The sequence below is a fragment of the Tachyglossus aculeatus genome, chromosome 9 (genome assembly GCF_015852505.1).
Source record: "Tachyglossus aculeatus isolate mTacAcu1 chromosome 9, mTacAcu1.pri, whole genome shotgun sequence".
NCBI lineage: Eukaryota > Metazoa > Chordata > Mammalia > Monotremata > Tachyglossidae > Tachyglossus > Tachyglossus aculeatus.
The window spans coordinates 21,362,967-21,386,419 of NC_052074.1; the positions used below are offsets into that span (position 1 = coordinate 21,362,967).

Here is a 23,453-nt window from a genome sequence, read left to right on the forward strand (position 1 = left end):
TTTATTTTAATGTAGGTGGGTTACTATATGAAGGGTTTTACAGGCACTGACCTGTACAGATCTGTTTTCTTCAAGTAAGGCATTCTAAAATCATTTTTGTAAAGGCTCTGTAATAGGAAGTTTAAGAATGGCTAGAAGGGGAACAAACTGGTTGAAAGGTCTTTTAAAAACCACAAGCTAAGAGCCTAGAAGAACAAGGAAGAAAAGAAGCTGAGCTAGTTGGGTAGGACAGGAACCATGCTTGAGCTAATAATCTTGTACTTACCCCAATGTCCCTAAGAACAGAGTCAGAAACCAAGTGGTTTGTATTGCTGTAAGGGCTGAGCTGCTAATGGTAACACTGAAAGAAGACACCAAAGTTAATGTTCTTGAAATGTTTGAAGGGTAATTAAGAATTACAATCTCTCGACTACATAAACCAAGAGGGATATATTGGTCATCACGAAGACCAGTTCATCCAAAGGAATGCTTCCATGACCTGCTGTTCAACGAGAGGTACTCTTCCAATTATACAAAACAATCAGTATTTATTGAGGGTCTACTAGAGTGCACTGTACTAGGTGTCTGGGAGAGTACAATAGAATTAGAAAATGTGATCCCTCTTCATGGAGCTTACAACCTAGCACAGGAGGCACACTCCAAGACACAAATCCAACCTTGAAAGACAGACAACGTCAAGGTGGTGTTAACACAGAGGGCACCTACTGGGTCAGGTCATTTGAGAATACAACTTTATGATACTTTGATCCTACTAATAAAGTTTTAAAAAAGCCTACATGGAGTTGTCAAGCATGTGGCATTTTTCTAGTGCACACACTCAGCATGTCTGGTCACAGCAACTCCAACTCTGCAACTTTGAAAGATAGGGGAGGAAAGAGGAGAGAAAGGGAGAAGGAATAGAAAAGTGGAAAATATGTATAAGTAAACTGGCAACAAAGGTCCCTGCTTAGCTGGAAAGTAGATGAAAAGGTGTCTTTAGTTGTTGATCCTGTCAAATTCCCCTGAATTACTGCTGTTTAGGTGGGCAAGTTTGTAGCTAAGAGATCAGTAAGAACCAAGTTTACCCAAAAGAAAATACGGAGCCCTGCCTTGCAGCCTGCCTCCCTATGGCCAAGTGGATTCTTTTAATTAGGTGGACCAGCTAATTTAAACTTAAGTTTTGGGAATTTAATGAAATCCTTGGAGGTCTCTATAAGTAAATAAAATATGACTAGAGCATTTCTTTCAATGAGATGGAAAAGAAAAGCTGTAAAAGAAAGCTTAGAACTTGACTTCAGCAGAATAATCATTAGGTGTGATTTTGCTCCTGGAACAATATGTTGACTGTTCTGTGCTGTTTTTTTTTGTTTTACTCTAAAAGGTAGCATGACCCAATAGTGGCCCAAACAGCAAGTACCATGTGTGTACTTCGACCTCCATTTCCACACCTGCAAAGTGGAGATAATGCTGAATGACTTCCAGAGAATATAACATGTGAAAAAATTCAAAACCCTGTACAAATTGCACATGTTGATATACTTGCTAAGGTAAAGGAAGTCCTCTGACTTATGACACAATTAGTTCCTGAAAACTGCAGCTTAAGTCAAACTGTCATGAGTAGGAATCTATTTTAAAATGGAATTGTTACAAATGGAGGATTGGTCCATGAACCAGAGTTGGACACTTTGTTCAAGTCCTCATCACCTCCTGGCTGGATTACTAGAACAGCCTCTTTATGGGTATCTCTGCCTTAAACCTTTCCCTTCTCCCTACACAACAGCTCTTACCTTTTAAAATGCTCTCCATTCCCCTCTTCACAAATTTCTGGTTGCTCAGCTGAAACAAAACCTCATCATTGTCCTCTAGATTTTCCAACTGTCTCCTAGCTAGTTGTTTCTTCTGCGACACTGCAACTTGCTCCCTTTACTCCTTTAGTACAGTACTCTGCACACAGTAAGTGCTCAATAAATACGACTGAATGAATGAAACCTCCTAAACCTACTCTGTGACTCTTCTGTCATATTTTAATCCCTCAATGAAATGCATTTCCTTCTCAAATCTTCTGAACTACATCCCTTCCACCTTCAGAGTCCCCTAAAAAGTCACCTCCTCCATGAAGCATTCCCTAATTAATCCTCCACCTCCCTATCAGTCCCCTTAGCACTCCAACAGTAGGATTTATTGATCACTTACTGTGTGCAGGAGAACTGTACAAAGCACTTATGGGTATATCTTTTTAATTGCTTTTCAAATCGTCAGTATTTATGCCCTGTTTTTATCTATTTTCTATCAGAGAATTTGTGCCTGCTTATATTCTCCCCTGGACTGTAAACTCTTCACGGGCAGGAACTACTTATTTTACAGTTCATTTATTCTTTATGTTTATTCAGACATAAACACTTCACACATTTTCCCAAAGAAATATACACAAGTCATAGTGTAAGCCTTAGACTTTGTGATAAGTTGCTTAGATGACTTTGATACTTACAAGAATACTAAAGCACAGGACTTGCCTCTTTAGTAAACCAAATATTCCCTTAAATTTAAACTAAAAGATAGATTCTTAAAATTCCCAGCTGTTCCTCTTTATGAAACATTAGATTTCCAAAGTAAAAATCTGACGGCTTTTCACCCAGTGGAACTGTTTACCAAGAAGTTTAAAGGCCACCTACCTTAACTCCAGAAAAAAGGACTTCATCGGCACTTTTGACCACACTTTTAAAAAAGCCTCCAAACATCTCTTTGGTATTTTTTCTCCTAACACTTAGCTGAGAAAAAAGAAAAGTCAAAAAAATTAAAAAGATGGTTCACAATAAATGTTACTTACTCTGCACCAAGAAGAATCCTGAACAAGTTCCAAATATGATCATTTTTATTGGTGCTGTCACTTTTAAAAGACATTTCCTTTCTTTAATATGTTTGTTCCAACAACCAGTTCCCAGCTTGCTGAGTTGAAAGATAATGGCTGAGCTTGGGCAAAGGTCATGCTGCTCTCAAAACTTCCTTTTACAAATTTTGCTGTACTTTGGGGAACTTTTTCACAGCTATAATTTACCACCCAACTTGTGTTAGAATTCCTTCAAAATAGCATTTTTCCATTCCAATATTTTTTTAAATCAAAGGTGGATACTGAATAGGTGCAAAAGCTAATTATCTACTAAGAACTTTAATGGAAGACGACTGAAAATTAAGCCCTAAGTTGCCGAGTGAATCGGAGAAATTTAATTCTTTAATGTGAATCTGCCCATGCCATTTTTAGCTCGGTAGTCCTAAAAACTATGGAGCTCAAATGAGAGGGAGGACAGATTTCTGTTCCAAATAAACAGCTAGGACAGAAAAATATCGATTACTGGTGGTCTCCCAAGGGCTATGCCATGCCTTCTCACTAATGCTCTTCTTAGTTATAACGGAGGGACCAAAATATCAAAGTGAATGAATGAAACTCTCCTTCTGTTTTCTAACTAGAGGTTTCTCTCAACAGGCTAAGTACCTTCAAAATAATAATAATGATGTCATTTGTTAAGCGCTTACTATGTGCAAAGCACTGTTCTAAGCATTGAACCACAGTGGTTGATGTGTCAAGTAGCTTAATCTGTTTCTTAATCAAAGTCCACCTCCATTGTATTATTTTGGAACAGTGAGGAAAAAAAAAATATCAAGCTCCTGTACACTAGCATCCCCATTGAGAAGTCCCCAAACAAGTTCCTGGAAATATAATTCAGTCTTAATCTAGGCCTGTCAAGTTAAAGGAAGTGAAAAAGTAACTGCCTTACATCCTGGTCATACTCCAGGAAAACGTGGAAGTTGCAGTCTTTGCTGAGGACAGGATGAGATGACAGCCTCTGGAGGAAGACTTCATGTGAGGATACAGTCTTCTTAAAGACAGCTAAATATTCACTAAAAAAAATAAAAATGAAGTATTTTAGACTTGTACTAATCGTCACTATATAACCAACCCCGCAGAATAACAGCCTGACTGGCCCAGGAAACAGTGGGCCAAACTTCAGCCACCTGGTGACAGATTCCACATGCTCTAACCTCTGGAGTGGTGGGGGCAACTTAATATGGCTGTTCCTTCTTGATTTAAAGACTTTGCTAGGGAATAGGGTGGTTGGGAATGGTCCCCGAGAATTCAGACAGCCACACATTCCCTTCTGTCTTAAGACTTGCCCCTTAAGGATACAACATTAGAACCCACAGGGAGCTCAGTTTAATGGACTTGAATGTTAAAAAGCTAAAAATAACTTGATCATCAACACCGGCAATTGCACGGTTTAGCAAGCTGTTGGCAGCAAATGGAGCCTGGGATGGTGAAAACAAGTTTCCTTTTAACACTGTATCTCCTTCAATGCGAGGGCTGTTCTGTTTCCCAAAGTCAACCTATGAATCCCACTCACGCTTCTAGTTCTTGCTTCATTTTGGCAAACTCCTCCTTGGTCATAGAACCTTCACCTTCCCCTAATTTCTGCATCTTCTCTCTGGGTCCATCAAAGTCAGGTTTTGAAGGTGCTGGAGGTATCTGCATTAAATATATTATTCACAGCAAGCTTTTACATTGATGGGTATATTATAAAGATCTCATATATTAAAACAGACTCACTTCATCACCATTATAATAAAATTAATGCTGCCTTAGAATAGTAAGGCCAAAGAATAAGTCATTTAGAGCAGAGTCAGAAAGATCTTTAGGCAGAAAGAATCGGCACAGATGCTACCAGTGGGGTGTTGGAATGAAAGTGAGGTGGGGCTGTAGTTGTGTAAGCCACTGCGGTGAGTAAATTCAAGGCCATAAGCTTGGTTCTTGTGGCTGGGGAGGATTTGAAGCCATGCTTCATGGAGAAGGCCTGTATGTCACAACTGGCATGTTTGTTAAAGGATGCTAACCCTGTTTTATAGAGACGCCCCATACCTGCTTCTTTTTGCCAGTCACTCATCCTGACCTTTCAATGATGAATAAGCTCCCTTTCCAAACATGGCTTCAGTTGGACGATTATTGGATTATTAGAGCCCATCGATGGGCTGTCATGGACCACACTGCCAGGAAGGTATTACAATGTGAAATGCTGTTCTCATCCTACTCTAAACTAATTTCAGCTAGCATTAATGCCTTACCATCTGCACTCAAATTTTGAAGTGCAGCTGGCAGAGACAGGATTAAAACAAGAATAGTTTTGCCCTCAAAAAAGATCCTGGACAACATCACACGGGGCTTTCATTTTTGCCTCAGTTTACACCTCCATTTGGACTCAGCTGCCAGCAGAGATTAAACAGCTGTCAATTAAGATTCACCATTCATCTGGGAAGCCCTTTACCTTTCAGCCTACTTGGCAGAGCGATTCCTTCTAGCTCTCTTTTAATAAGGGGAAAAACTGTACATTTAGCAAAACCTGGGCAGTGGCCGGATCTCAAAGAAAGGAGCAGTAAACACACGATTTTGAGGAATCAGAGCATCTCCCAGCCATGGCTATATTAACATAGCTTGTACAAACTAGCTGTGGTTGGCATGGCATTTAAAACAAAAGCCCAGGGGTAGCCTAGGCCCAACTGTTACCTATGTTCATTATTACAACCAACCATGGTTCTTGGTTTTATCACTAATTTAAAAAAAAAAACACCCACAAGTGTTAAAAATTAGAATTTTGCCTCAACAGCCTTATAATATATTCAAAGGCTTCTTTTAGAGGCCAAATTTAACAGAGTTACTGAAGATATTAGATGAAAAGGATCACTATACATTCATCTTAACGAGACTTGGAATGTAGAATAGTTAAGGAGAAAGATGCCGACTTAGACCACTTCGCCTTTTTAAAGCAGACTTACAATGAGCCCCGCATATTCTTCAGTTTCAGTAAGTGTATCATGTAGCCACACAAAGTCTTCGTGCTGTCTTGTAACAGAAAACTCTGGGGTTTGAAAAATAGGCAGTGTAGTCTGTAAGATATGGAAAAAGAAAGTTCACCAGAGAATTCCGTGCGGGGTTGACTTCTGAGGACTTCCACAACTGAGAAACAAGAACCAGTTAATGTGTTCCACAACCAAAAGTGCAGCCAGCTGCCAGCTTCCAGGGTGATGAAAGCCCTGTCTGTCCGTGTGTCTTTCGTCCCCCCGGCCTCCTCACCGACCCTTCAACCCCATCCCCTTCAGCTAGCTACAGGTGGCTGAAATCTGGCAGTCTGATCCCCAGGGTGGGAATAGCTTCAGGAACTTCTTCCCCGTTATGCATCTCTGAATGGGGAAGGAGCACACACCACATCTTTGGTGACAAAACTGAAAATTAAGTGCTTCGTGCAAGGCTCCGGGTTTTTTCAGCATTCTCTGGGGCAACTATACATGTACCCCAGTAACCCCCAAAAGTATACCCTAACCCATGCCTGGTTCACCTACTCCTCTTCCTCCTTCACCCCCAGTAATTGGGGGGAAAGAAGTGGAGATATCAGAACCCATCCTGGTCAGATGTGTGATGGACAGACTTCCATCACATGGAACCTGCAGGCCAGTAGGGTCCACCCCACTGGGGGTCCACATCTGAGATCTGAGGAACACCTGGAGGTGATGAGGGTGGGCACATGCTATGAGAGATTTGGTAGTCAGTGTGGCCAGTGCTACTCCCCATAATATCTTTTCAAAGCAGCTTAGAAGAGAGCAGATGGGAAAGTAGCAATTTTTATATTTAAGTTGCACATGCTTGCTTCTAATGGAGAAAATAGGAAATGGAGGAGGAAAGTTACTTTTCCCTCCTCAGCTCCCTTGTAAACCATGGAAGTGGCATGGTCTAGTGGAAAAGATCCCAGGCCTGGGAGATAGGAGACATGGGTTCTAATCCCTGCTCCACCACTTGTCTGCTTTGTAACCTTGGACGAGTCACTTAAATTTCTCTGGGTCTCCCTTTCCTCAACTGTAAAATGGAGATTAAACCTCTGTTCTCCCTCCCACTGAGATTGTGAGCCTTAGGTGGGCTGGGGACTGTGTCTAAACTGAATATACTGTCCCTATCCCACCGCATAATCAGAGCTTCACAAATACCATTATCACGGACTCCTAAATTCAACCTGATACTCGCTATGAAGACCTTGAGTGGATAGACTGAGGGTATCAAAGAGCTCCTTGTGGGCAAGGAACATGTGTACCAACTCTATTGTACTGTACTCTCCCAAGCGCTTAGAACAGTGTGCTCTGCAGACAGTAAGCGCTCAATAAATATGACTGCTCAAAGGTCGTAGCCTCGCTCTGCCATATACCATCTTGCCAACGTTTACCTAGTCACCCATTGTCTAGTTACTCAGTGCCTGAAATCCTGACCCTCAAACCCCAGTACACCCTCCAAGAACCCTTCCCCTCTTACTCCCTTACCTTGGTGTGCACAGTAAACTTGACCTTGTCTCTTTCACTAAGGGCATCGGGGATGTCAATCTGGAGAGAAGGATCAACATTCAGGTCCACAGACACAGACCTCAACTGAAACACATTAAAAAAAAAAATCAGCTTAGTTCAACTACCACTGCTTGATACGGAAATTTGCTTAGGCTACCATATCTCTAGTTTTAAAATACACATCCGAAATGCAGGAACTCAAGCAAATTTGAGAAGTTTTTTCCAGTTGGCTGAGCATTAGAAATGACTAATATAAAGTCTTCTCTGGGGATCTATCATACCTACAGGTCAAACATCCCATACAAGCTCAATGGAATGGAATTTCCAGAGGAGGTAGGTACAAAATGAGCAACACTAACTGCCCAATAGTAGAAAATGCCAAAACTCCAAACTCCTCATTGCTCCCAGATCTGGATCCCTCTTTGCCCTATAAAACTACCAGGGACCGACTGAGGAAGAGACACAGCCCATCCCCATACCTTCACTGCCTCCCAGCCACTTCTACAAAGCCTTCTCTAGCGGTGGAAAGGTACTGTACTTAAGCTCAGCAAGCAAACTGCGAGTAATTTATTCTAATGCCAGCAAAAACAGGAATGGCACATTTTATCACACTCATTCGGCTTTTCACTGACTTTTACTATTTACAGCTGCTTAGATACCATAGGTGAAAAGGTCCCACAGAACAATATAAAGCTAAACGGAAAGAGATACACAAAGTCTGGCTTGTTGACAAGATTTTGTTATGTTTTGTTCAGTTTGACATGGGATATCTCATTCATACCTATAATACAAATTTATAAATCAGCAATTATGAGAAAGGCTACTGTAATTGAAAGTTACAAAAGGACACAGACAGAAAGACTGAGCATCCAGAACTACATGTGGGGAACAACCGCATTAATGTGTACGGTGCAATTCTATGATACTTCAAATTTCTCAAAATGTAGAAGTAGCATGGCTTAGTGGAAAGAGCACGGGCTTGGGAGTCAGAGGTTGTGGGTTCTAATACCGGCTCTGCCACTTGTCAGCTGTGTGACTTTGGGCAAGTCACTTAAATTCTCTGTGCCTCAGTCCCCTCATCTGTAAAATGGGGATGAAGACTGAGCCCCACGTGGGACAACCTGATTACCTTCTATCTACCCCAGTGCCTAGAACAGTGCTTGGCACACAATAAGCACTTAAATACCATTATTATTATTATTATTATTATTATTTGAGAATCCCAAGCATCACAGTGGTAATTGTTGGGGGGACTGTAGAGAAAACACTCAAAAAATCACGACTTTTATTTTTTCTTATGGTATTTGCTAAGCACTTACTATGTGCCAGGCACTATATTAAGTACTGGGGTAGATAGAGGCTAATCAGGTTGGACACACTCCCTGCCCCACATGGGGTTCATAGTCTTGATCCCCATTTTACAGATGAGGTAACTGAAGCACAGAAAATTTAAGTGACTTGTCCAAGGTCACCCAGTAGACAACTGGATGAGCTGGGATGAGAACCCAGGCCTGTGCTCTATCCACTGGCCACGCTGTTTCTCATTTATTAGAGAAAGACCATCTCAGAATGGTCTTACATTGGACGGAAGAACAAGGCCAACTAAGTAGTCACCTAACTACCATCAGTGAGGCAGTGCTCATAGCAACACCGTTTCTCCAGGTAGAATGTGTCAGGAGAGTGTCTAATAGCAAGGCACCCAAGCAGCTGCTGTACAGCAATCTGAAGCAACCCAGAAAAAGCAGAAGCAATAACTAAGAGCCATAGTGAAGCCCAGTCTCAATGTAATACAGTGCAAAGAGCTATTGGGACACTACTAATCAATCAGTGGTATTTATACCAAAGACAAACCAACATAATGGACAGCAATCAGGCTACAAAGTGTCTTTCTTGAGAGGAGACTTAGCAGAAAGCTATTGAAAATGAGGATGTCAAAAGGCAGCTGAAGAAAGAAACGGGTCCTGAATAAAGCAAATGCTTTAAAGCAACGAGTGGAAGTCACAGTACTGAAACTGACAGCTGATCAGAAGCTGGATTAGGGATTGTTACGAGGGTATGGAGAAAAGGGATGGATATAAGCATCATCATAAAGGAAGAAACAGGTTGAACATTGAGTAAGGGAAGAACAATGGAAAGTATTTCAATTTTGAGGTCAGAGAGAGAGAGTAGCATTATCTACAAAAACTGGGAATCAGAGAGAGATGGATTTATCTAAGCAGAAAGACAAACGGCTCTGTTTTCTACCACATGGAGCTTGCTTGGATGGTCAGCCCAAGCTGTTCCTTTTTTTTTCCCCCTTTTGGCTGCCTTAAAAGTCTCTCCCACCACCACCCAGGCCTTCTGCTATTATACCAAAACTTCATTGAACATGTGCAAACTTGTGATGCTATTGGAGTAGGAGTAATCTCAATTTTTTCCCAGTCTCTTTGACACAATAATACCGTTCTCATTCCTCTCCTGCTCCAGTGCTTGATTTTTCAGCCAGTTCAGGTGCAACCCAATTCAAATCTTCCCGGCCCCTACCCCAAAAACGCCTTCCCTGTTTCAACTCTGTTCTTTTGACTACACTGTATTTGGCAGCTGCTGTTGTCGTGGCTGTAGTCACCCTCACTACCTTCGGTCGCTACCCTCCAGGACCACGAAGTTCAGGAGCCCCAGACTGGGGTGGGACATGGGAAGAGAGAATGCAGTAGGATGGGAAGGGGGATGATGGAGGAGGAGAGAAGAGGCTGTCTTACCCTCCTCCATGATGAGCAGTGTTGTCTGCTGCGTGACCCTAGGCAAGTCACTTAACTTCTCTGTGCCTCAGTTCCCTTATTTGTAAAACAGAGATTCAATAGTTGCTCTCCCTCCTATTTACACTGTGAGCTCCATGTGGGACCTTATGGTCTTGTACCTATGCCAGCACCTGGGATAGTGCTTGGCACATAGTACGCACTTAAGTACCACAGTTATTACTATTATTATTCTCTGCTGACTTCCTTCTCCTCTACTTGCTCTGCTCTTTCCTCCCCACCCCGCACCAGTCTGTCCCCAGCTTTGCAGCCTCGAGGAGCAGTAGCAGCGGCAGTACTTGTCACTGGGATTGCTGTCGAAACAAAATGAAAGACAGCGAGAGAAAAACAAATGGGGAAGTGAAGGGTGTAAAGAGAGAGGAAGAGGCAGGGAGGCAGGGAAGGATGAAGCAGAAAAGCAGCTTGGCCTAGTGGGAAGAGCACGAGCCTGGGTGTCACAGAACCTAAATTCTAGTCCCAGATCTGTCACTTGCCTGCTGCATGAGCTTGGGCAAGTCACTTCACTTCTCTGTGCCTCAGTTCCCTCGTCTGTATAATGGGGATTAAGACTGTGAGCCTGATGTGGGATGGGGACTGTGTCCAACCTGATTAGCTTATATCTACCCCAGCGCTTAGTACAGTGCCTGGCAACTTGTAAACACTTAAATACCTTTAAAAACAAACAAACAAACAAAAAGGCTAGGAGGGGCTGGTTGAGGCGGCTATCCCGGCTTGTTTCAGGAATCAATTCTCAATTCATAACACTTTTATAAGAAAACTAGTTCTGAGTTATATTACCCCTTATAATAATTTTCAAGAACCAGAAACCAATTATGCTGTAAGTCTGAGCATCATAATAAGGACAGAACTGGACAAAGGCAGGCACTCGGGATGACCAACAGAATGAAGATGCGTCAATCCGAGGAGAAGCTGAAAGAGTTTGGACTACTGTGTCTAGAAAGGTATCTTCTCCAAGGGGACACAACTGAGGTCTACAACATGAAGGGTGGAGACGGGATGATCATAAATGCCACAACTGCAAGATCCAGGGTTTTCCACTGAAACTGGCAGGTTCAAAACAAACAAATGGAAATACTTCCTCCCACAACAGATGGAAAGCACACGGAGTTGAGCAGGCAGAAAAGATCAGTTGTATTCTCCCAAGGGCTTCAAAAACAGTATTCTGCATAGTAAGATGAATAAAAGACAATTATTGATTAGAAAGTATTCAAGGAGTTTGGATAAATTTGTGATTTTTGAAGATTTTGGCTTCTAGCAGAAACAAGTTTATACCAAACATCTATGCCCAATCTTGGCTCTATAGAAGCACTAATAATGCTTTTTTTTCCAGCCAATTGGACAGCAATCTGACAGTTGACCTCCGGACACAAAAACCAAGATTTGGCTCAGACCACTACAATGTGAGATGAACTTCGAAGTTTAATGGCTGCAGGCAGGGGCTTGTTCAAGGTACCTGGTTATCCCTGGAAATGGAGGGGAGCTAATGCGCAGGTAACTGATATAGCAGATAATGTACTCACCTCTAACTTCTTTCAAAATAAGTGAATTGAAACAAGTGTCCCATCACAGATCGCCTGCCACTCAAAACCCTCCAGCAAGGCTCAAGTGCCCACAGAAATGAACACAGATTTCCCCTAAAGCCTGAGAAGACCACCAATTGATTGCCGAGAGACTTGGAGTAGACTGTCTAAAGGATGTTTCTGGGGCAGGGAGAGCAAAACCAGCATTTCTTATTTCCTCAGGGAAAGGTCTGAGCACCTGTGATGTAGCACACAGACTTCCCAGCAGCCAATTAGGAGCAGGTGGTGGGAAGTGAAAATCAATCAGTGGTACTTATTGAATGTTTATTAAGCGAACCTCATTATCAGCAAAAGTATTTATCGACTGTCTATTGTGTCCACAGAGGATTGTACTAGACTGTAAGTCCGCTAGACTGTTAAACTCATCATCATCAATCGTATTTATTGAGCGCTTACTATGTGCAGAACACTGTACTAAGCGCTTGGGAAGTACAAATTGGCAACATATAGAGACAGTTCCTACCCAACAGTGGGCTCACAGTCTAAACTCATGGTGGGCAGGGAAAGTGTCTACCAACTCTGTTACGTTGTACTCTCCCAAGCATTTAGTAAATGCTCAATAAATACCACTGATTGATTACTAGCCATTAGGGAACGGACACTAGATGTAAAAATAAATGCCTGCTCTCAAATAGCTCACAATCGGAAGGAGTGGAACTGGGAAAATAAAGGGAAGTGAATCCATCATCATCTGTGGTATTTACTGAGGACCTACTGCATTGTGGAGCACTGTTCAAAGAGATTGGGAAAATACACCAGGAGCCCCAACATATAACTACTGCCCTCCAAGAATTTACAATTCACTGGGCTGGACAGACAAAAGTGATTTACATATAGTGGGAGAAGGAAGAAGAACAATGGTCCAATCTCTCCGGGCTACTTTAAAGTTGAAGGTGCCCTGGCATAATAATAATTGTCGTACTGTTAAGTGCTTTCTGTGTGCCAACCACCGTAGTAAGCACTGGGGTAGCTACAAGATAAGCAGTTGAGACGCAGTCCCTGTTCAACATTGGGATCACAGACTAAATAGGAGTGGGGGCAAGTACTGAATCGTCCACTTTACTGAGGACGACACAGGCACAGAGAAGTTAAGTGATTTACCCAACATCACCCAGCAGGTAAGTGGCAGAGTCAGGATTAGAACTCAGGTTCTCTGACTCCTAGGCCTGTGCTCTTTTCACTGGGCCATGCTTCTTCCTAAGGTGTGCAAGAAAAATTGGGAGAACGTGGGTTGGGCGAACAGGGGAAGGTTTATCTGCTGGTTTCTTTTTTCTGCATTCAGTATTGCATAGCGAGAAGCTGGACCTTTTCCAAAGGCTCCAGACTGATCGTGTGAGCAGAGCGGGCCTCAGTTCCAAGATGGAAAGCTTCATTCCCTCATGTTTGGGGGGACTGGTCCACCTACAGCTCCCCACCCCAAAATTCTGGCAGATTACAGGCAGCCAAAGAAGCGGGGGCTGAAAGGAGTTGTTTTTTTTTCCTCCCCACCTGCCGAAATCTACGCTAATGATCTTAAGGAGCATAAACTGAATTTTCTCCATAATCAAAGCAGAGGATCAAATCCTCAGATCAGACTCTTTGAGCTATTTGAAGCTTGCAGACAGCCTTCCGCCTCCTCTTTGGAAACATCAGTGTTTACTACAGAATAAACTCGCTCTGGACAGGGAACGAGTCTGCCAACTTTGTTGTATTACACTCTTCCAAGCACTTAGTACAGTGTTCAATAAATACGATTGATAAAAGGCATTTCTCTAGAAGGCCCATGCTCAGGAGAGCCCCCACCATCCTCCCTTGTCCAACGCCGTCCAGCTTCGGACCAGTCCGGCAATCAATCAATCCTATTTATTGAGCGCTTACTGTGTGTAGAACACTGTACTAAGCGCTTGGAAAGTACAAGTTGGCAACATATAGACAGTCCCTACCCAACAGTGGGCTCACAGTCTAAAAGGGGCCAAAGCAGACTCTGCCCGTGGCGGCCCCAGCTTCAACCACTGCCCAACTTGGGTGCTCCAGACATCTTCCCCACTGCCCACTGGACACTTTTAACCCCACCCCTTCGATCACCCAGAAAAAATAAAGCAGATTCCTCTTTTCCAAACCTAATATTCTTATAAGAGTCTCAGGTGATTAATGGGTGACCATGAGTCACCTGAAAGCTTTTTGGCTAAATTTCCTGCATAAGTAAAGGGAGAAAGGGAGAGACCAAGTGTCCTAAAATCCATTTGGCTAAACACGGAGGGATTTTGGATGATCTCATCCATGGCACAGGCATCCTTATACTCAATTTCCCCTATCCGTAATTTATTTTAATGTCTGTCTCCCCTGTAGACTGAAAGCTCTTTGTCTAGAGGGATCATGTCTGCCAACTCTGTTGAACTGTACTCTCCCTAGCACTTAGTAAGGTGCTCTGCACAAAGTAATTGCTTAATAAATACCACTGACTGACAAAAATCTCCAGGCTGAGGCAGTGGCAAGCTTCCAGCATGAAAAGTCTGTATGAGTTCAGTAGTTCCTTTTTGAGATAAACAAACCATTATTTCCTCTGGTACGCTCAGCAGGCTCTGCTTAAAAATTGAGCTATCTAATAAGCAACAACCTCTAGCTACAGCAAGTATGTGATGAGACCAATAACTCGCCATTTGATACCAGCAAAGAGATGCAAGATTAATCCAGAATCCTAATGAGGAATTAAAGCAAACGGTCACCCTACATCTCCTCTAACAGCAGTACCTGGCAAACTGCACAATACTCCAAGTGCTGAATTTCTGAAAGAAAAATGCAAAAATGGTTGAAACTGCATCCTTATTCAACAAGGCTGAAATGGTGTGCAAGAAGAAACTGTGTACAAGATACAAACTTTTTCTAACATGCACAAAGAAGGGAAAAAATCCAATATTAGGAGCACAGTTGTCAGTTTGTGGAACACGTAGCAAAGCTGCCATCTCTGAGATTAGAAACTGAAGAGTCCGATTAAGATGATGGCCTTTGTGATTCAAATGACTTGTTTAGAAATCCATTTTTCTAATTTGCATCCAGATTGTTTCGGTCTTTCAATCAGTACATTTTTTACTTAATTTTTAGAGCTATCCAACACACTTGTAATGCATTACTCAACAGATTCTGTTAAATTATAGTTTGGACACACCTTGAATTAGCTTCCAGATAACCCCAGCTGTTTACTTAGTAGCAAATGTGTGTTTCAGACAATGGATGAGAGGAACTGGAACATTCAGGTTTGTAAACAATAAAGAATACCAACACTTCAATAAAGCAGACAGCAGCTCAAATGGTTAGAACAGAGGAAAGCAGACGTGGATGAAGGAGAAGTTCTGGCATCCACTTAGTTCTGGCATCCAAAAGACCTGCTCCTTGAACTACAGTAGAGCTCAGCTTTTTTTTTTTTTAAAGAAAGAAAGAGTTTGCCAGACAATTGATCCCTTCATTCACAAAAGGCTCATTTGATTAATTTAAATCAAATTAGAGCCATTCCCCCTCTCCCAAGGAGTTCCTGATATTGCTGGAGGCTTATCCATTTAGGGGGAAAAAAAGAGGTTCAACAAGCCTATATTTCTCAGGATTTGAGGCTAGTGACACAAAACACAGCAGAACCTGTATGCAGAGGGCAAGTTAAATCATGCATCAGAATTTTTGAATTTATAAACCCCTTTTCTCAGCTAGCACAGGAAATCATTACTACAGCAAAGAGACATCCTGTTTGTTCCCCTAGACACACAGCTTTTCATCTGCAACCCCCTTTCATTAAAGCCACTTTCTAGTGCTCTCTGAAGTGAAGCTGTCAGGCTCCCATCACTCACTTGGCTCTTACATATAAGAGATAACGGGAAGATTGTCCTGAATGAAATAGCTCTTCCACACTGAACCCTGAGCTCCATCACTTAACATCAATACTAAGTCTCCCAGCTTCTTCAGAAAGGCATTTTGAAAAAAGGCAGAAATAACAAATGAAATTCTGCGAATGTTCGTTAAAAGTCTAATATAACCTAAAAAAGGGAAGTTGATATTTATTAAAAAAGTGATAATCTTGATGTTGGATGACTTTAATACTAGTTACTAAAAGCTTCTGAATACTTGAAAACAGAAGTAGCACTTGGCATTTTGGTTTAAAAAGCAAAGTATGAAAAGAATTCATCTTATCCCATTGCTATTTAAAGCATTCAGTACAGTTCTTGAAATTTCTCCCTCCCACCCCCAACCAGCCATTCACTTGGCAGGAGTCACTGAGCCCTATGTTTCCAAACCTCTATAAAAACTTTATCAAAATGGTTTTCACTCATCAGAAGAGGGGAAAGGGGCATCTCTATGTTTTTCCTGGCTCATCTCTACTACTTGGATACTTCATTTCAAAACCTTTTTTACTCAGTCATCTGAAAAATGGTATCAGTTCTCCTAATGAGCAAAATTTGCAAGCCAACTGGATTCATTTAATGGTCCAAAGTACCCATGAACCCACTATAATTAGCATTTCCACAAATCTTCACTGTCCTGAGGGATCTGATTTAACGGCACATGATAAAAACCATCTGAGCAGATTGCAACACCCAGTGACTTTATGTTGAGAACTTACTAAACGGAGCAGGGCTATTGCTACTCTGACTAAAAAGGCATTGCTACACGCCTGCTCACTGAACAGAGTAGCTTTTTTGCACTATAAACTTCACTAACCAATAGATTTTATAAATTGATTTTTTTATTAATACTTTATACAGAGTCTTGGATAATTCCCCTCAAATGACCCTAATCTCTGGTTCAACAGCAGCTACTATTGGCATGAATTCTGCCTTCCAAACGTTGGATCCAGTCTGACTTTGGCATTTCAATGCTAGACTGGGCTGTTGAGACCAAAAGTATGCATTTACACAGGGCCTAAGGCTTCACATTACTCCTCAGTTCTAGCAAAAACCCCAACATCTCAAGCAGAAATTGTGACTCTCCTAGATTTTGCTAAGCATTTAAGTCAAACCTACCCTGGTAAACGACCTTTTGTTCAATCTTCCTTTGGTATTTATTGAGCAACCACTATGTGTTGAGCATTGTACTATGCACATGGGGAGGAGTTTACGAGAAAAAGGAAGAGACAAGGCGGCACGTAAAGAGCGCCGGACCGGGAATCAGGAGATCTTTGTGCAGAGCACTGTACTAAGCGCTTGGGAAGTACAAGTCGGCAATATTTGGAGACGGTCCCTACCCAACCACGGGCTCAGTCTAGAAGGGGGAGACGGACAACAAAACAAGTAGACAGGTGTCAAAACCGTCGGAATAAATAGAATTATAGCTATATGCACATCATTAATAGAGCAGTAAATATGTACAAGTAAAACAAAGTAATAAATATATACAAATGCTGTGGGGAGGGGAAAGGGGTAGGGCAGAGGGAGGCGGGGGCAGAGAGGAGGAGGAGAGGGAAAAGGGGGCTCAGTCTGGGAAGGCCTTCTGGAGGAGGTGAGCTCTCAGTAGGGATTTGAAGGGAGGAAGAGAGCTAGTTTTGGCGGATGGGTTGACAGCAGGACAGGCAAAAACGAGGCACAGTGAGGAGGTTAGCGGAAAAGGAGAGGAGGGTGCAGGCTGAGCTGGAGAAGGAGAGAAGGGAGGTGAGGTATGAGGGGGCGAGGTGATGGAGACCCTTGAAGCCGAGAGTGAGGAGTCGTTGCTTCATTGACTGGTTGACAGGCAGCCACTGGAGATTTTTGAGGAGGGGAGTGACATGCCCAGAGCACTTCTGTACAAAGATAATCCCGGTTTTTCACAATAGACCAAAAGAAAAATCCAAATCACCCCTTTAGGTATAATTTATGTAACTTGCTTGAGGGAAGGAGTGAAAAGACAACTCCTACCCAATTACTGTTGGTACAGAAGGCCTTCCTTAGATCACCCAGCTGAAATAATTAATTTTTGGTTGGCACATCCAGTCGCACGACAAGGGGCATTCCCAGCAAGCAACCACAGAACCCCTGGCAGCCCAACCTGAAACCTTAGAATATTCTACAGCTGCTGTCTGCTTCTCTGCTCCCCAAGCCAAGAGGGAAGAGACAAATTTAACTGAGAAAGGTTCTGTTTGCTAAACTCCGCTACCAGTAGGATACTTTACAGTAAAGTTGGCTTCACCTCCTTGCCTAAATCCACCTGAAAAAGGAGTGCCTACAATCTGCTAATGTGATTAAGGAGAGAGGGCACCCCTGAGGAAGGGTGGGTTGGAGGAATTCATTCATTCGATCGTACTTATTGAGGTCTTATTGTGTGCAAAGTGCTGTACTAAGCGCTTGGGAGAGTACAAAAATAACAATAAACAGACGTATCCCCTGCTCACAAGAGCTCACAATCTAGAGGGGAACGGGCTGGGGTGGTGGCCTCGGAGGCCATGGACCCACCCAGTAGGCAGCAGTGGCAACCAGTTCCATGCCTTAAATAATAATAATAATAATAATAATAATGGCATTTGTTAAGCGCTTACTATGTGTAGAACACTGTTCTAAGCGCTGGGGGGGGGTTGCAAGGTGATCAAGTTGTCCCACATGGGGCTCACAGTCTTAATCCCCATTTTCCAGATGAGGTAACAGGCTCAGAAAAGTTAAGTGACTTGCCCAAGGTCACACAGCAGACAGGTGGTGGAGTCGGAATTCGAACCCAGGACCTCTGACTCCAAAGCCCGTGCTCTTTCCACTGAGCCACGCTTAAACTCGGTCTTCCCAACTGGCAGCCTCGCCCCAAGTGCCCTGTCTATGCCTCCTGAAGTCTGGCGATGGGAGGATCTGGGTGCCCAACTGTGTTTTGGTAGCACGGCTAGCAGAAAGCAGCAGTCTGGGACAGATAATGAGATGCAGGGGTCTTACAAAAGCATTTTTATTATAAAGCCACTTTGTGTATTTCTTTTAAAGCACTGGGTATAAAATAGCAATTGGAGTAATCAAGTGGGAAAGATTAAAACTTCTAAAACTTATTTTTTTTTGATTGTACGAAACAGCAGCCATGTTCAAAATTCAATAGTTTTCCAGAAGGGAACACCTCAATGTAGTTACCAATACAGCCGGGGTCACTCCAGAATGGTCCCTGATTTTTTTTTTCCTCTGAGATTTTCATAAAAGACACCTCTCTAATAGTCTTAATTTTAACTAAGCATCCTTTTTCTACGGACTTTGGAATAATCATGAGATTCGGGTGTCAGGGTAAAAATACATTGAGTCTAGTTTTAGATAAAGTAGTTTACTGCATGCATAGCCATAGAACAATCAGTCCTATTCTTTCATCTGATTAGGAATTTGATTTAAGAGACTTTTAGAAATGGGTATGGAAAAAGGTTTGTTCCAAAAATCTTTCAATAGATATAAAAAATCAGCCAGTCACCATGATTTATTCTCTTCCTGAAGTCGAGTTTACACAGCAATCCATTTACAGGATCAGTTCTTAAATATATGCTCAAATAATACGTGTACTCAAATATACCATTCAGTAAGAGCCGCTCGTATGAAAGCTGTAAGGTGAATTATGTAGTACACCTTATTTCTTATGTTGCCTTATTTAATGACATTGCCCCAATGACTAAGGCTACAAACAAAGCTCGTCCCAAAACGGGGCAAATGCTCCAGAATGGCCCATGACCAAGCCAAAAAAAAAAAAGGAATGTTTAAGACTAACTCTGTTTCAGAAATGGTTTCTAAACAATAAAACAGTAGCCTCTTATCAAACGCTTCTCTAATCATGTAGACGCCACACCTAAACTTTAACAAGAACTTTAGTCTAGATAGGGCTTGTCTTTTATTACCTGCAATTTCACAAAGAATGCTGGCTGTCCTCCCCTTTAGGGAGAGCTTAATAAGAATAATAATAATAATAATAATGGCATTTATTAAGCGCTTACTATGTGCAAAGCACTGTTCTAAGCGCTGGGGAGGTTACAAGGTGATCAGGTTGTCCCACGGGGGGCTCACAGTCTTCATCCCCATTTTACGGATGAGGGAACGGAGGCACAGAGAAGTGATGTGACTTGCCCAAAGTCACACAGCTGACAAGTGGCGGAGCCAGGATTTGAACCCACGACCTCTGACTCCAAAGCCCAGGCTCTTTTCCACTGAGCCACGCTGCTTCTCTAAATAGTTTAGAGAATAGTCTAATAGTTTACCTAGTCCAGGGTGACCATCTTAGGAATCCTCTGATTGTTTGATACATACATATATATATATATATATATATATATATATATATAATCATATTTGAGCACTTACTGTGTGCAAAACACTGTACTAAGCATTTGGGAGAGTACACCAGACACATTCCTGCCCACAACAAGCTCACAATCTAGAGACACATATGCATTTAGAGAAGCAGCGTGGCTCAGTGGAAAGAGCACGGGCTTTGGAGTCAGAGGTCATGGGTTCAAATCCTGGCTCCGCCAATTGTCAGCTGTGTGACTTTGGGCAAGTCACTTAACTTCTCTGTACCTCAGTTACCTCATCTGTAAAATGGGGATTAAGACTGGGAGCCCCCCCAGGAACAACCTGATCACCTTGTAACCTCCCCAGTGCGTAGAACAGTGCTTTGCACATAGTAAGCGCTTAATAAATGCCATCATTATTGATGGCATTTATCATCATCATTATTATTATTATTTATATGTATTTATATACATATATTTAATATATGTATTATTTATATGTATTTATATGTCTAGTATGTAGACATATAGGGACAGAGAGGCAGCATGGCACAGTGGCTAGGGCACGGGTCTGTGAGACAGAAGGTCGAGTGTTATAATAATAATAATAATTATTATTATTATTATTATTATTATTATTATAATGGCATTTGTTAAGCACTTACTATGTACAAAGCACTGTTCTAATTCCGGTTCTGTGACACTTGTCTGCTGGATGACCTTGGGCAAGTCACTTCACTTCTCTGGGCCTCAGTGACCTCATCTGTAAAATGGGGATTGAGACTGTGAGCCTCACATGGGACAGGGACTGTGTCCAACCCAATCTGCTTGTATCCACCCTAGTGCTTGGTACAGTGCCTGGCACATAGTACGTGCTTAAGAAATAGCATTATTATTATTATATACATGTATGCCTATTTTTACAGCAGGCTTTTGGCCTTAGAGCCCACTGTCGGGCAATGCACTGTAGACTGCCTTGGCTGACAATGAGGACGAGGAGAGAAGGAGGTGCAGAGTTGAGAAGGGGAGAATTGTTATTATTATTATTTTTATAAGAGCTACTGAGAGTCGGGACTTGTTCCCTTCAGCCGGAAAAGGAGGAAGAAAGGATGCCACAGAGAGATCAAAGAGTTGGGGGATGGGGGGCAGGGAGCACTGGAGGGGGGGAAGACATGGAGCACTGGAGGGGGGAAGACATGGAGCACGGGGGGAGACAAGGAGCACTGGAGGGGGGGAAGACAAGGAGCACTGGAGGGGGGGAAGACATGGAGCACTGGAGGGGGGATGACATGGAGCACTGGAGGGGGGAAGACACAGAGAAGCAGTGTGGCTCAGTGGAAAGAGCCTGAGCTTTGGAGTCACAGGTCGTGGGTTCAAATCCCGGCTCCGCCACTTGTCAGCTGTGTGACTTTGGGCAAGTCATTTAACTTCTCGGAAGACATGGAGCAATAGAGGGGGGGAAGACATGGAGCAATGGGGGGGGGGGAGACATGGAGCAATGGGGGGGGAAGACATGGAGCAATGAGGGGGGGAAGACATGGAGCAATAGAGGGGGGAAGACATGGAGCAATAGAGGGGGGAAGACATGGAGCAATGGGGGGGAGACATGGAGCAATAGAGGGGGAAGACATGGAGCAATGGGGGGAGACATGGAGCAATAGAGGGGGGAAGACATGGGGCACTGGAGGGGGGAAGACATGGAGCACTGGAGGGGGGAAGACATGGAGCACTGGAGGGGGGAAGACATGGAGCACTGGAGGGGGGAAGACATGGAGCACTGGAGGGGGGAAGTCATGGGCACTGGAGGGGGAAGTCATGGAACACTGGAGGGGGGAAGTCATGGAGCACTGGAGGGGGGAGGACAGGGAGCAATGGTGGGGGGAAGACAGGGAGCAATGGTGGGGGGAAGACAGGGAGCAACGGTGGGGAAGACATGGAGCAACGGAGGGGAAGACATGGAGCAATGGAGGAGAAGACATGGAGCAATGGGGGAAAGACATGGTGCAATGGGGGGAAGATATGGAGCACTGGAGGGGGAAGACATGGGGCACTGGAGGGGGGAAGACATGGGGCACTGGAGGGGGGAAGACATGGGGCAATGGAGGGGGGAAGACATGGGGCACTGGGGGGGGGGAAGACATGGAGCACTGGGGGGTGGGGACCGTGGGGGGGTCAAGCGTGGCACCTAACCCCGGCTCCGCCCCTGGCCTGCTGGGTGACCTCGGGCAAGCCAATTCACCGCTCTGGGCCTCCGTCCCCTCCTCTGGAAACCGGGGGGCGGGCACCCCACGGCCCGCTCTCCCCCGCGCCGCTCAGCACGGCGCTCGGCAGGCAGCTCCACCGGCACCAAGGCCGTCAGCATCACCATCAGCAGCAGCAGCAATCGTATCTACCGAGCGCTCACTGTGTGCGCGGCACTGGACTGGGCGCTTGGGAGGTCCAAGTTGGCAACATCTAGGGACGGTCCCTACCCCGCAGCGGGCTCACAGTCTAAAAGTGGGGGGGAGACAGGGAACAAAACCAAACAGACTGACAAAATAAAATCAACAGAATAGCTATGGACAAGTAAAATAAATAAATAAATAAATAAAGTAACAAAGATGTACAAACAACAAAACCAGACTAACAAAATAAAATGAACAGAATAGATATGGACAAGTAAAATAAATAAATAAATAAATAAAGTAACAAAGATGCACAAACAACAAAACCAAACGGACTAGCAAAATAAAATGAATAGAATAGATATGTACAAGTAAATAAATAAATAAATAAATGAAGTAACAAATATGTACAAACAACAAAACCAAACGGACTAACAAAATAAAATAGAATAGATATGTACAAGTAAATAAATAAATAAATAAATAATAAAGTGACAAATATGTACAAACAACAAAACCAAACGGACTAACAAAATAAAATGAATAGAATAGATATGTACAAGTAAAATAAATAAATGAATAAATAAATGAATAAATAAAGTAACAAATATGTACAAACAACAAAACCAAACGGACTAACAAAATAAAATGAATAGAATAGATATGTACAAGTAAAATAAATAAATAAATAAATAAATAAAGTAGCAAATATGTACAAACAACAAAACCAAACGGACTAGCAAAATAAAATGAATAGAATAGATATGTACAAGTAAAATAAATAAATGAATAAATAAATGAATAAATAAAGTAACAAATATGTACAAACAACAAAACCAAACGGACTAACAAAATAAAATGAACAGAATAGATATGTACAAGTAAAATAAATAAATAAATAAATAAATAAAGTAACAAATATGTACAAACAACAAAACCAAACGGACTAGCAAAATAAAATGAATAGAATAGATATGTACAAGTAAAGAAATAAATATAAAGTAACAAATATGCACAAACAACAAAACCAAACGGACTAACAAAATAAAACGAATAGAATAGATATGTACAAGTAAATAAATAAAGTAACAAATATGTACAAACAACAAAACCAAACGGACTAACAAAATAAAATGAATAGAATAGATATGGACAAGTAAATAAATAAATAAATAAT

General features: G+C 42.5%; 1 protein-coding gene across 1 annotated transcript in view; it reads right to left on the reverse strand.

Moving 5' to 3' along the window:
- Nucleotides 1-23,453, reverse strand: part of SNX5 (sorting nexin 5) — a 37,898-nt gene that overhangs the window by 14,137 nt on the left and 308 nt on the right. The window contains exons 2-6 of the mRNA XM_038750852.1: nt 7,330-7,434; nt 5,800-5,910; nt 4,377-4,498; nt 3,753-3,876; nt 2,652-2,747 (exon numbers count right to left, since the gene is read on the reverse strand). Of these exons, the coding sequence (XP_038606780.1) occupies nt 2,652-2,747; nt 3,753-3,876; nt 4,377-4,498; nt 5,800-5,910; nt 7,330-7,434 (558 nt within the window). The remainder of the gene's footprint in view (nt 1-2,651; nt 2,748-3,752; nt 3,877-4,376; nt 4,499-5,799; nt 5,911-7,329; nt 7,435-23,453) is intronic.